The 12,448-nt window shown below is 39.7% G+C and overlaps 1 protein-coding gene across 1 annotated transcript in view; it reads left to right on the top strand.

The window, feature by feature from the left end:
* BICD1 (BICD cargo adaptor 1) overlaps positions 1–12,448 on the top strand; it is a 91,004-nt gene that overhangs the window by 52,342 nt on the left and 26,214 nt on the right. The window contains exons 6-7 of the mRNA XM_031057019.1: positions 4,579–4,730; positions 11,359–11,566. Coding sequence (XP_030912879.1) covers positions 4,579–4,730; positions 11,359–11,566 — 360 coding nt within the window. The remainder of the gene's footprint in view (positions 1–4,578; positions 4,731–11,358; positions 11,567–12,448) is intronic.

Below are 12,448 nucleotides of genomic sequence, written 5' to 3' on the forward strand. Positions count from 1 at the left end.
GATTTTCCATGTAATTAAAATGTAATTTAGATAGAATTGATGTATGTGGGTATATGTTCTGTATTCCAAATTAAAGATTTTTTCCATTAGCATAGAGCTATCATTTATTTTTTGCTGCTACCAGAAGATCTATCTCAGTCTCACTCTTTTATTGGTGTCAGGAATAATGCATTATCCTAAGGCATGCTCACTGAAATGGAAAAGATAAATTTGCAGACTAAGGAGCTGCTATTAACTAATCTTTTATTTATTAGATAGCAGCACAGATATTGGTAACTGTACAACTGGGTACAGAAACTTGCAATACTTGTCCATGCAAGCCTGATATCAGCTTCCTCAAACTTTAAAGCTAAAAGACATAATAATGTAAAGGGAAGGAGAAATTTAATGTTGGAGAGGGGAAGAGTCATTCATTATGTGCCAGCCTCAAGTGGTGTGATAATCCCAGAACCCAACTTCATGTTTTGACTCATGTTCAAAAATCCAGAAGTTAAGATTTATTCTCTTGAGGTCTTCCCATTCAAACGAGTAAGTTTCTAAGCAGCAAAAGGCTGGGGATGTTTTTCCCTTATGGGACCCTTCCTTGGGTCTGGTATTTTGGACTTTACTTTAGTGAAAAAACACCCTTAACTAGGGAAGCACAATTGGTATGTAGTGTTGGTCAGTCGTATTTGCAAATAAGCATTTTTATTTAATAAGTAAATAAATAAATATATTTATAAATATTATTTTATTTTCACAAAGCTCTAGCAGGAAAAAGAGAGCAAGATTTGGTGTAAGAAGATGCAAACCTAAGAAGATGAAGATGGATTATTAAATCAATTGCCCAAGAAAGCAAGGCGCACGGATCTTGCTGGCTTGCTTGCTTACCTTGTCTTGATTTATGTATCCATTTGTTCATAGCCCGAATTACTGTGTCTGCACCTGAGTGGTGGAATAAACATTAACAAGTAGCATAAATGAGAAAGCAAAATCAAATAAATGATGCAGTAACTTTTAGGACTGGTTCAATAATGGGTTTGATTTTGATTTCTAATGGGAAAGCAAAGCTGCCTGTGAGGGGAATTTAATACCCTGAAGTTCTGATGGAAAGCTGATCAGTTGTTTTCATAGGTAAATAGTTCAATGATGCAGAATTGAGTCATCAAGACCTTCATGTTTGCATTAGTAGTAACTGTGGTGTCTGCAGCTTCCATAACTGCAATACCCATGGAAGTCCTTCAGAAAAAATACCTTGATAACCCCGGACATACAACATTTTATCTATAAACTAATGCTGATACTATATGGACAGAACACAGTAGAATTTCTGCTGTGAAAGAGAGGCTTGATGAAAAGTCAAGGTACAACTTCTGCTCTAAAAATACAGGCTAGTTTTCTGCTTTTTGTGTGACATAAAAATCCTACCAGTGTAGGATTTAATATTTATTAACAAATTTTTTAAATTATCTGCTTCTCATGCTGCTGATAAAAAGTAAATGGGATACAAAGCTGTCTTAGAAAATGAGATTTGTTCACAGATTTCAGGATGAAGATGGCAACCTGTGGGTTGAGTTTGGGCAAGCCCAAAGGAGGATGGAAAGGACCCTGTTAGTTCTGGCAGTGCTTGAGGTCCTGGGCTGGGGTGTGTGCTGACCTCAGCCTATTCATCTCCAGGGCTGGGCTTTGGGGCTGGGGAGGGAGCTGAGCTCTGTGTGTTCCCCAGCTCTCTTTTCCTTCCTGCTGTTTCACACCCTGCTGGAGTCCAGGCCTTGGAGCTCTCTGCTCCCTCCTGGCATTGCTGTCGATTCCAGGTGACTTCTTCTCCTCAGTAAATGCACAGTGAGCCATCAATCTCAATCCCATGTCTGCAGGTGTCTGGCTGAGAGCCTGGGTACTTCGCTTGCCCAGCTCCTCAGCATGACTGGTCTGACAAGAGAGTGTCATGAGCACCTCTGCTGTCTTACTGGATTATTTACTTCACTGAAGAATAGTCATGCTTTTTTTCCCTGTGTTTTCATCTTTTTTCTCGTGCTCCCATCTACTTGCGTGTTGTGAGATTGCATTTTTATGTGGAAAAAAAAATCTCTGATTTTTCTGATACAATTTTTTTTTCTTTTACTGCAACTTTAAAAAAAATGCCAGGTCCTGGCATCTGCTTCCTTGTGGCACCCACTACTTGGAGATTAAGACTTTATTTGTCCCACCCTTCCTTTCAGAGAATGCTCTGTATACACTATTCTAGATTACCTAAATCCAGATTATTCTATGGAATTGGCACCAGGCATAACTATGCATATATGGCTCAATGGGTACAATTTTGGGGATTGGCTGAGATGGGGAACAAATAGAAATAATTTCAACAAGACTGGGCACTGGAGGAGGAGGAGGAGTAACGGGGAGCTGTGCCTTCAGTTCATTTTGTCCCTGTTAGCTCGGCACAGTGTGACAGTCCAGCTGAGGTGACCAGACACTCTTAAGTGTCTCTGATAGATGGAGGCTGAGTTCCTCTTCTGTCCCCTGTCTCACTCTCCATTACACATTCAGGCTTCAGGGTGTTCTCAGGATTCAGGCAAGTTTCCTGTCTCTTCAGGCTCCCCAAATTTCCAAGAGAAGCTTCCTCAGCTTGTGCTCCCCTTCTTCCTTCTGCTACTAAACCCACTGTTTTTTTAGTTTTATTTGCTTCTTTAGCAAAGCATCTGTGCCCATTTGTTCTTCACTTGGGAGATTTTCAGAAAGGAGATCCTCAGCAGCTTGGCTGGTGCATGGAGAGAGACGTGAAGTATTTCCCATAGGATTTGAAACTTATGCTTTGTTTTCTCTATGTTGTTTTATAGGTAACTTTAATAGGAAAAAAATATTTGAAGATTTGACCCAGTCCTTCCTCTGTTACTTTTATTCACCAAGCAAACTATGTTTTCATCCTCTAGTATTGCACATCCATTAATTTACCCTGTCATCCAAACTAAAACATGGGAATCATGCTCTGTCTGATCATTGTGCACAGTTTCAGTGATGTGTAAATTACTGTAATTTATGAGTGTGCATTTTTGGTCACAGCTGAAAACAGACAAAAAGCTGATTATTTCTGCTTTATCCTGCCAAGACATGGTGTCCACCATCCTACACTGCACCAAAGCATATACCAGCAAGGTTGAAAAAGGCAGAAATTGATTTAAATAGATCCCTAAGTGATTGATAATTTTAACATGTATTGATGATGATTTCAAATCCGGATTGAAAAAACGCATCTATTTAAAATGATAGGTGGTTACTACTGCCCTTTAAAAATCCGTTCTCTTAATGTAAATTGGTGTGAAAGGAAGAAAATATTATTGGTGAGTATACAATTAAAAAAATCAATTATTTTAAGGCTGTTATTTAACAAGATGCAAATGAATAAAGTTGTAATTTATAGGAGGTTCTAATGTGCCCTTTTGTTAAGAGACATTGTTAGTGGGAAATGTATTGAGTTTTGGAAAACTGGGTTTGAAATAGGTTTCCAACTGTTTGGTCATTACCATCTTTTTTCCTGTTCCCTTGCTAGTTGCTTCAACCTAATGTTCTTCTAACCTTCTCTCCCCTGGTAGTGGCCAAAGAGCCCATAAGATCAACAGAGGAAATTGATTGCCTGTGTGAATTGCTGCAACTTATTATGCACTAAATGAAGTGCAAAAAACAACCATAACATCCTCTGAATAAATGTAAGAGGAAGCAAATTTTTCTTCATTTTATTCAAAGGCAATATTTTTAAATGTCTCAAGCAGCAGGTATAAGTCTCTATAAAACTATGTATTTTGAATAACTTCAGAATGATATTAAATTCATAAGTAAAGCAGAATGTTCAAGTCTTGCAGAGATAAGACAAATGTAACTATTAAAAACAGAGTAGTAAATGAAAGAAATTTAATGGATGAAATTGAAAACAGAAAGAAGGGAGCAGCAAAAATTTAGGAATGGGACAAATACAAAGCTTTACTTTCCTATTAAATGAAAATGGTAATTTGCAATTTTTTATTATTCCTTTTTTTTTTTTTAGTGGTTAAAACTGCTGAAATAATGCTGGTTTTCACAGCAGTGAACATTGCCAGTTTTCAGGCATAAATCAAGCTGCCAGGTGCTGACCATCCCTGTGCCCAAGGAAAGCCTCAGCCAGCAGGAGGCTTGAGGCCAAACACGGTGATTCACAGCTTGGCTGCAGAGGCTGAGCCTCATGTGCTCTGTGTCCTGTTTGCAGAGTGCCAGGGGACACACTTGATTGTTTATTGCAGCTCAAACAAGGTGGTAGCAGCTCTATAGTAACTTTACTCACTTGCCTGAGCCCTCCACATACAGCTGCACAGTTTTGCAGAGATACTCGAGGTGCTGAGTTGTTACCAGTTGCCATTGAAATGGGCTTTGTCCTTTCAGCTGCTTTCTCCTTTTCCTGCTTTCATGGAGTACAATTTAAAAAGAAGTTAAAGTGTGCAGTCCAGTGAAGAGCAGGTTTAATTTCTTGTACTGTGTGAATGAAGGACATCAAAACCAAAATCAGTCATGGGATTTTAGCTGTTCTCAGATGTCTGTCTCATACGCACCTATCCTTGTTTGTGTTTTCAGACAGCTGAAGTGGCACTGGCCAATTTGAAGAACAAATATGAAAATGAAAAAGCAATGGTGACTGAGACCATGACCAAGCTGCGGAATGAACTAAAGGCTCTGAAGGAAGATGCAGCAACCTTCTCATCCTTGAGAGCAATGTTTGCAACCAGGTAAGGGAAAGGTGTCACCATCTGGCTCAGCACTGGAAACCTGTGTGCTAAGTGAGAACACATTTAGCTGTGCATGTTGGGTGCTTAGGAGGATAGAGAAATTATTTTCTGCATGCTCAGGGTTTTCTTGGATGAAGGTGAATGAGTCCTAGAATGCACACTGTGCAAAAACTTGCAGGCTTTCAAGTGCTGCTGAGACGTGTGTCTTGGAAAATAAAGCTGAAGAATAGCAATGTCAATACAACCTTGAGTAAAGTGTTATAAATGACAGTATATGCCTACAGAATATTTGCATTTATAGGGTTTTTTAAAGTGGAAATCAAATAGTGGATTTATGTGGCTGATTTTCCTGTTCAGAAGTACGCAGTGATTCTGTCATGTAAAGCTATCGAATGGTTAATGATGATCTTCAGAACCCCACATTTTCATTACAGTGAGATTTATTACTTACCAGTAGTAAAATCTATTTAATCAACCAGCCTATGCTATAATCCAGTGCTAATAATTGTAAGGCCACTGTAATTTCCCACTCCAGCATAAATTCTTATTTTCTTCCACTGTGATGTTCAATTTATTATCTTCTCCTTCACAGGATAAAAGCTTCACTTATCTTCTGTAACATAGTTCCTGCCAGCAGGACAGTAATTAATCAACTTTCATCTTTCCTTCTCCCACATCTTCTTCAGAAGAACATTTGGTTTTACATGGAATCACAGAATCAACTAGGTTGGAAAGTACTTCTGAGATTGAGTCCAGCCTATGACCCAACACCACCTTGTGATCCAGACCATGGCACTGAGACAAGTCCAGGCTTTCCTTAAACGGCCCCAGGGATGTGACGCCACCACCTCCCTGTGCAGTTCACTCCAATGTCTAATAGTCCTTTTTGTGAAGAAATTCTTCCTAATGACCACCTAGACCTCCCCTGGCACAGCTTAAGAGTGTGTCTTTTCATCTTAGCTGCTTTTTAAAAGGTTACCTAAAAATCTTATTCTTTTTAAAGCTCCAGCTTTTTCATCAATAAATTCTTATTTTGGAAATACACAAATATTTTTTTCTCCCCTCTTCCGGTCAAACACAGTACAGATTTCTTGTTTGTGCTTTAGTCCATAAATGATAAGACATCTTTGTGCCTTCTGCCAACATCTCTTCAGTGCTGCTGGCAGTGGCATCTCACCACTTCCAGCCTTCTGAGGTGCTTTTCTGCTTAGTGACAGTGGTAGCAGCAGCTGGGAGAAGTGGGAAGGCAGAAGAAAAGGGGCATTTATATGTCATGACATTGGTGCTGTGTACAAATTCATCATAGGTCCTTCGTCAGAGGAGCGCGTGTAGCGACATAATGGAAACGAAGACCCAGCTCAGCAGGTGGTGTGAACCAAGGTAGCCTGATTGATTTCATTGGCATCTAAAGGTTTTCTTCCACAAAGGAGAGTTGTGTATGTGTGTGTTGGAAATGCATGTGTTGACCTTTCTGTGCAAGCTCTTTACTCTAGGAGACACAGGAATGTTCTAACTCTGTAAGAGCTTATGGAAGGCAGGTAACTCTGGAGCAGAGGAGTGGCATTGTGAGCATAAAGCAAAACAAGGGTCTTGAATGGGCCATAAATCATCAACATATGAGGTAAATGTAGTTTTCAAAGCTTTAGAAGTTAAAGGGAATGTTAGATTGTTGGTGTACTGAATGCTCCTTACCCAATTTGGGCATCCTGAATGCAGACTTCAGTTGGGTTCAAGGCAGATCCTGGAGCTGATAGGAGGCAGCAGCATCCCCTCCACGAGAATTAGGCTTCAGTGATGCCACTCATCCGGGTATCTTTTCTAGATGCCTTGTGTTTAGGATGTAAAGAAACTTCTGTTCCTCTTCTGTGAGCTATAAAAGGAGCGTGTGTAACCTGCTGAGTTACAAATTTTTAGTTTAAAAATTTCTAATGTTAGTAGTGATAAATCCCACCCCAAGAATTTACTGCTGTTGGTAAACTCCATGTAGTAGTGATTAAACACTCAATGTATGGCCTATGGGACATATCCCTGCCCTTGACATCCTAAGTTTTGCCCAGTATTCTCTGAGCACAGTTATAAAAAATGATTCACTACAAGGTCTTCCACATCATTATACTCCTATAGATTTTTCTGTTGTAAAATATTCATTTTTCTTCCCTAGCATGGAGTTTAATGGCCTTTATAATTAAATCAATCTTCCTAAATGGTCAAATCATTGACTCATTCCAAATAGTCCATTTGGAAGAGCATTTGTTTAAATGACAGAGTTGATATACTCTACAAGTCTTTTGAAGAGGAGAAATCTGTTTGAAAATACAAGGCTGTAAGATTTTTGTGCAGTAACATTAGATGCAGTAGCAACCCTCAGCATAAAAAAGCAATTGTTTAGTCTTTAGTTGAATAAAACAGTGGTTTCCATGGTTATAGTGCATCACATGGTACTTACTCCTGAATTTGTACCATAGGGAGATCATCCTTCTGATAGTAGAATTGTATTATAGATCTGAAAATGGTTGCTTATACTGTTGGATAGAACAATATCCTTTCTCTTTCCATAAGACATTACTTTGGCCCCCAGGTGGATGTTCATCTGCTGCTGTATGGAACAGTGTATTTCCTTCCTCAGATACACTGGATAAAGGTCATAGCACATGCCATAAGGAGAGCACAGCACTTCTGTTTCTGGTCTGAACAGCAAAGTTGACACTTTCCTCCAAAGCTCCCCTGTGCAGAAAGCAGGAGCCTTCTTTTTCTGTGTTTTTCCTGACATTTGTTCATCCTTCACTCCTTAAGCTCTTTTTTCAGTTCCTTGTCTCAAAAGTCCTTCTGTCCTGCTTGTCCCTCTACTTTTGTCCTTTTTCCTTCTAGAGCAGCTTATTTGACCCAAAAATCTCTGAGATTCTGATCTTTGCAGCTTCCTCCTTCCCTTTTCATTAGCCTTGTGATCCCTTTCTAGGATTTTATGTGCTTCAGATCTGTCAAGAATATTTCCTGGAACGCCTCTCTTAGAAAAAGAAAGCTACAGCATATAAAACCACTTTTGTGGGATTCAAGAGGTTGGCAAAACAGAGCTGAAGTTTCTGTTAGATGCCATGCCATGTGCAGCCTCTAACCTGCTTATTTTGTCATGGGCTGCGCCTGGTATTCCCAGAGAAAATGAGGAATTCCAAAAGAAGCCTTTCCTGCCCCTCCTGTTGTTTCCCCTCACTCTCACCCTGAGTTGCTGACCCAGAGTAAGAGTGGTCTGTGTTAGTGAAGCAGCGAGCAGCCCTCATCCAGAGGAACAATAAATAATTATTTAAAACATTATTTTGCAGTCTGTAGTAGGTGTTGTCGTGAGAGAGGAAGTCCTGAGCTGAAGGAGAGAAGGAACTACTTTTAAACAGGATCCTTAAGCTGTTCAGGAAGCAAACTTCACTGAGTCCCTACACTGCTTGCTTTGCCAGCCTAAATTGAGATGTGTAACAGGAGAGAGCAGGAAATATTGCCATAGTCCTGACACTGCGTGCATGGATTTTATTCTTTATCCATCAAAATATTTTCTTATGATAATTTTAAAAGAAAAATGTGTGCTGAAGAGACTGAGTAGGAAGATTGAACAGATCCTGGAGCTGAGAAAACATTTTTGAACAGAAGAGAATTATGATTATCTAGTTAGAGCAGAGACCTGTCACTGTCAGTGTCGCTGGGTTTTAGCTCAAGCTCTGCTATGATGTATGTTACTTAAATTACACATAAGCCTGATTTGGTATTTGGTTTATGTTCCTAGACGAGAGGGATAGATGGAACCAGAAATCCCTTAAAATCCTATATAAGCTTCTTGGATCAGTTCATAAAAAATAAGTGGGCTTATGTGTCTGTCTGCTTGCATTCTGAGATGAGAGAAATGAAAAATAGGTGAAACCTTGACTTTTGCTCTAAGTACACCAGCAGACAGCAAGAAAACAGTGCTGTTTAATAGTCACTTGCAGCTTACAACCTGTCCTGGGGCAAGAGGGAAATTGGGGAGAGTTCTGGCTCAGGAGGACATAATCTAACTTTTGCTATCAATGTTTGAACCCTCCTGAAACACCCATTCAGAGCCCTGGAGTATCCTGCAGCCCTGCAATGGTCTCTGCCATGCCAGAAGTCATCTTTCCTAGGAGCTCTCTACCTTTTTCTCTTAAGAGATCCTTAACCTTTCTCTTCCTTCTGTGAGACTTGATGAATGTTTATCAAATGTGTGGGCGAAAGGCAATATGGATGTGTGCAATGCTTTTTTATTTTTTAATTGGAAACACTTCTCCTTTTATCCCACACTTGCACATAGCTGGGAATATCTCAGTGAAGGGATGTGCTGTGGCTGCAGGCAGTTGTTACCTCCCACTACACAGAATAACCTTCTCTGCTGCAAAATTCCAGGAGATCTGAGGCTGTTAATTCAGCAGTTTCTGAAGTTAATTGAGGCCTCTACTTGCATGATTTAGGTATAACCTTTCTTTTAAACTTTCTCAAAAAAAAAAAAAAAAAGTGGGCTTGCTCTTATTGGGGCAGTTCTAGGAGGAACATGAGGACATGTAATTAGTCAGAACAGCTGGAAAATGTATTCATGAGATTGATGTTGTCTCAACAACAGCTAATAGCATCTAGTGTATGCACATTTCTCAAGACAGCTTGATATAGTTTATAGCAAGTTCATTTAAGACTGCATTAGTAATATCCACCTTCATGGCACGTGTTTCTTAACTGTTTAGTTGAGCTGTTTTACAAATCAGATGTGCAAATACCAAAACCACCCTCTAATGCCTGAGAAAAATCAAACTTTTTCCCAAACCAAAATTGATGTATTGGCATATTAATGGAAGGCAATTCATTCCTCTAGTGGCAGTGTGCCACAGCAGTTGCTGCAGGTGTTACCTCTAAAAATTTTCGGCAGGAAACGTGTTTGGAAACAAATGAGGTCTCTTGGACAAAGAGGAAAGCAGGAGAGAATAAAGGACAAAGATACAAGACCCATCTGGCTACAAGAATGAGGCTTTAAAATTCTGATAAAATAGACATCAAAGTAAATTAATTTGAAATAGGAATTACTATAATATTCAGAATGCTGATTTCATGTCTCTGTCAAGGAAACTGACTTAAGCATCAACATGCATCTCACAGCCTGGAGCAGAAATAGGTGTGCATGTTGGCTTTAAGCCAGCTGGCATTTCATAAGTACCTCTTTTCCTCGAGGCTTGGGTAGCAGCAATCATGCTTATTAAGGTCCTGTAGAAGCAAGATAATACTGAAACTGTAGATGAAGCTGTATCTGACACAGTGATTTTGCTTGCAGTGCCTGAACTGTTCAAAAGGGAAGTGCAATATATATGTAAGTATTTGTGTGTGAAGAATAACTAACTACACATTTTCAAGTATACTTTGGTTCTGTTTCCCAGGGGGAAGATTAAAATTTCAGAGAAATTACTTCCATCCCTCAGTTTGCAATAATTCAAGGGCTTATTGCATCACACATTTTGATAAGGAAGACTAAAATAGTTTTCTGTGCTTGCTTTCTGTAAGTGATACTGATAAAATTGCATCCTCATCCATTACACAATTGCAATTACACAGCAAAGCTACTTAGATTCACCCAGATCTTCCAGGAAGGAGATCTGGTGAAAGCTGCATCATTCAACCTGAAAAATCCTTGGGTGTTTCCACAAATGTCTGATGGTCAGGCAGTACAGCTGTCTGTGAAGCGTCTCACTGCTGGGATACATTTGTTTTTATTGCTCTTGGTTCTTACTGATTAGATGGTCTACTGCTATCAACCTGAAGCTATTTCACTTCAAAAAGTGTTTTAAGACAATTTTGAAATGCTTTGCTTTTCCTGTTAACTTTGGGAAGTTTTGCTAAAAGCAGAAATAAATTGAACTTGGTCTTAAATCAAACAAAATCATAAGAAAGGTGGTTTTAGTTCTCAGAGATCTAAAGCAAATGAAAAGATAATTTTTCATGTGGGTAAAAAAGGCTGGGGATAAAAAGGAGTAGCAATCAACACGCCTCCAAGAGATTCAACAGTAAATGTGAAATATCTTCCAGATGTGGGTTTCATAATAGTATCCTTTTTATTAATGGTAACTAATGCTAATCATGGTAATAAGTGATTAACAAGGGTAAATAATGGAAGGTTTCTAATTTCACAAAATCTGATGTGTCAAGTGTTCAAACTACTTGCAGTCTGTTTTTGTAATACTCTCTTAAAGTGGATATTACTGCCTGTGGAAAATAGTATTTTCTCATTGGTAGCATTATTATCCATGGTTACTTACTGGTAGAAGCAGCACCCAAATTTGTTATTTGTGGTCTGAACTGGAAATAATCCCATATCTCCCCTCCAATTGCTTTTTATCTGCATCAGAAACACATTACATTGTCATAGACTATGTTAATATAGGCACAGGTTGCCTTGCTGAATGGGAAGTGTTGATGTTCAGATCCTTGACTCAGAGTGGGAACAGAGGAATTCAGGCTGCCTGCTGCCAGGATTAGGGGCAGCAAAAGCTGGGTTCTGAGTCCAGCTCTGTAACAGAAGCCCAGGAACGTGCTCACTGGTAGAGTCAGTTCTTGGGCTGCTTCCCCAGATCTCTGCCCTGTTTTTCTGCAGGTGTGATGAGTACGTCACACAGCTGGATGAGATGCAGAGGCAGCTGGCAGCTGCAGAGGATGAGAAGAAGACCCTGAACTCTCTGCTGCGCATGGCTATCCAGCAAAAACTTGCCCTGACCCAGCGACTGGAGGATTTAGAGTTCGACCACGAGCAGTCGCGGCGCAGCAAAGGCAAGCTGGGAAAGAGCAAGATCGGCAGCCCTAAAGTAAGTGAGGAGGCATCAGCCACCGTGCCAAGCATAGACACTTTCCTCCTGCATAGTCAGGGCCCACAGCAACCAAACTTACTGGTCAGCAGTGGCACTCAGAGGAAAAGGTATGCATGCAGTAATCTTTACAGTACAGTGCAGTAGCCAGACTTGCATTAAAGTCGTTCACTGTATTATAAACATAATGATTCCTTTCTTTATTTTTATTTTTTTTTTCTTTCCGTCCTTTGACTGGGGAGAAGGAGGCGGGGAGGATATGAGTATGAAATTCAAAGCCTGGCAACATGTGGTTCTGATCCACCTACTCACTGTTATTTCCTCCTTCTGAATGCAGTGTTTTGAACTATATTCTGTCAGTGTCTCGGTGCATCTTGTATGTCTTTAATATTAAATGTGAATGTATTTTCTTTAACAAGTTTTCTTTAAGTTTTCCCTATGGTTTTCCGTAATGAGCATCTGAAATAAAAGAAGGATTGTGCTCTATGAGCATTTTAGTGCTTAACATGAAAGAAGCTGCATTTCTTTGTTAAGCTCTGGTGCTCACTTGTTCTTTATCAGTGTGAAAAGAATATGGATGTGTTCACTCAGATCAATTTTTCTACACGGGAGCAAGAAACCTTTTGAAGGGGATGGCTGCCATTCATAACCTAATGCAAATATTTTGCTGTTCAAGCAGTGAGCTCATGTCTTGTGCCTGCCCCTGTCAAAACTCTCTAGGTGTGGGCATCTCCATGGTTTTGAAGATGAAGAGGACTCTGTAGAGAAGTCCTAGATTATCATCCCCCTTTCTTGTATGCTCTAATCACAATGCAAAACCAAGAGAACAATCAGGGAACCTTGTACAAGCTGACTTGAGGATGCTGAGATACAAGCCAACCT

This window comes from Geospiza fortis, unplaced genomic scaffold (assembly GCF_000277835.1).
Source record: "Geospiza fortis unplaced genomic scaffold, GeoFor_1.0 scaffold10, whole genome shotgun sequence".
In the NCBI taxonomy this organism is placed as follows: domain Eukaryota; kingdom Metazoa; phylum Chordata; class Aves; order Passeriformes; family Thraupidae; genus Geospiza; species Geospiza fortis.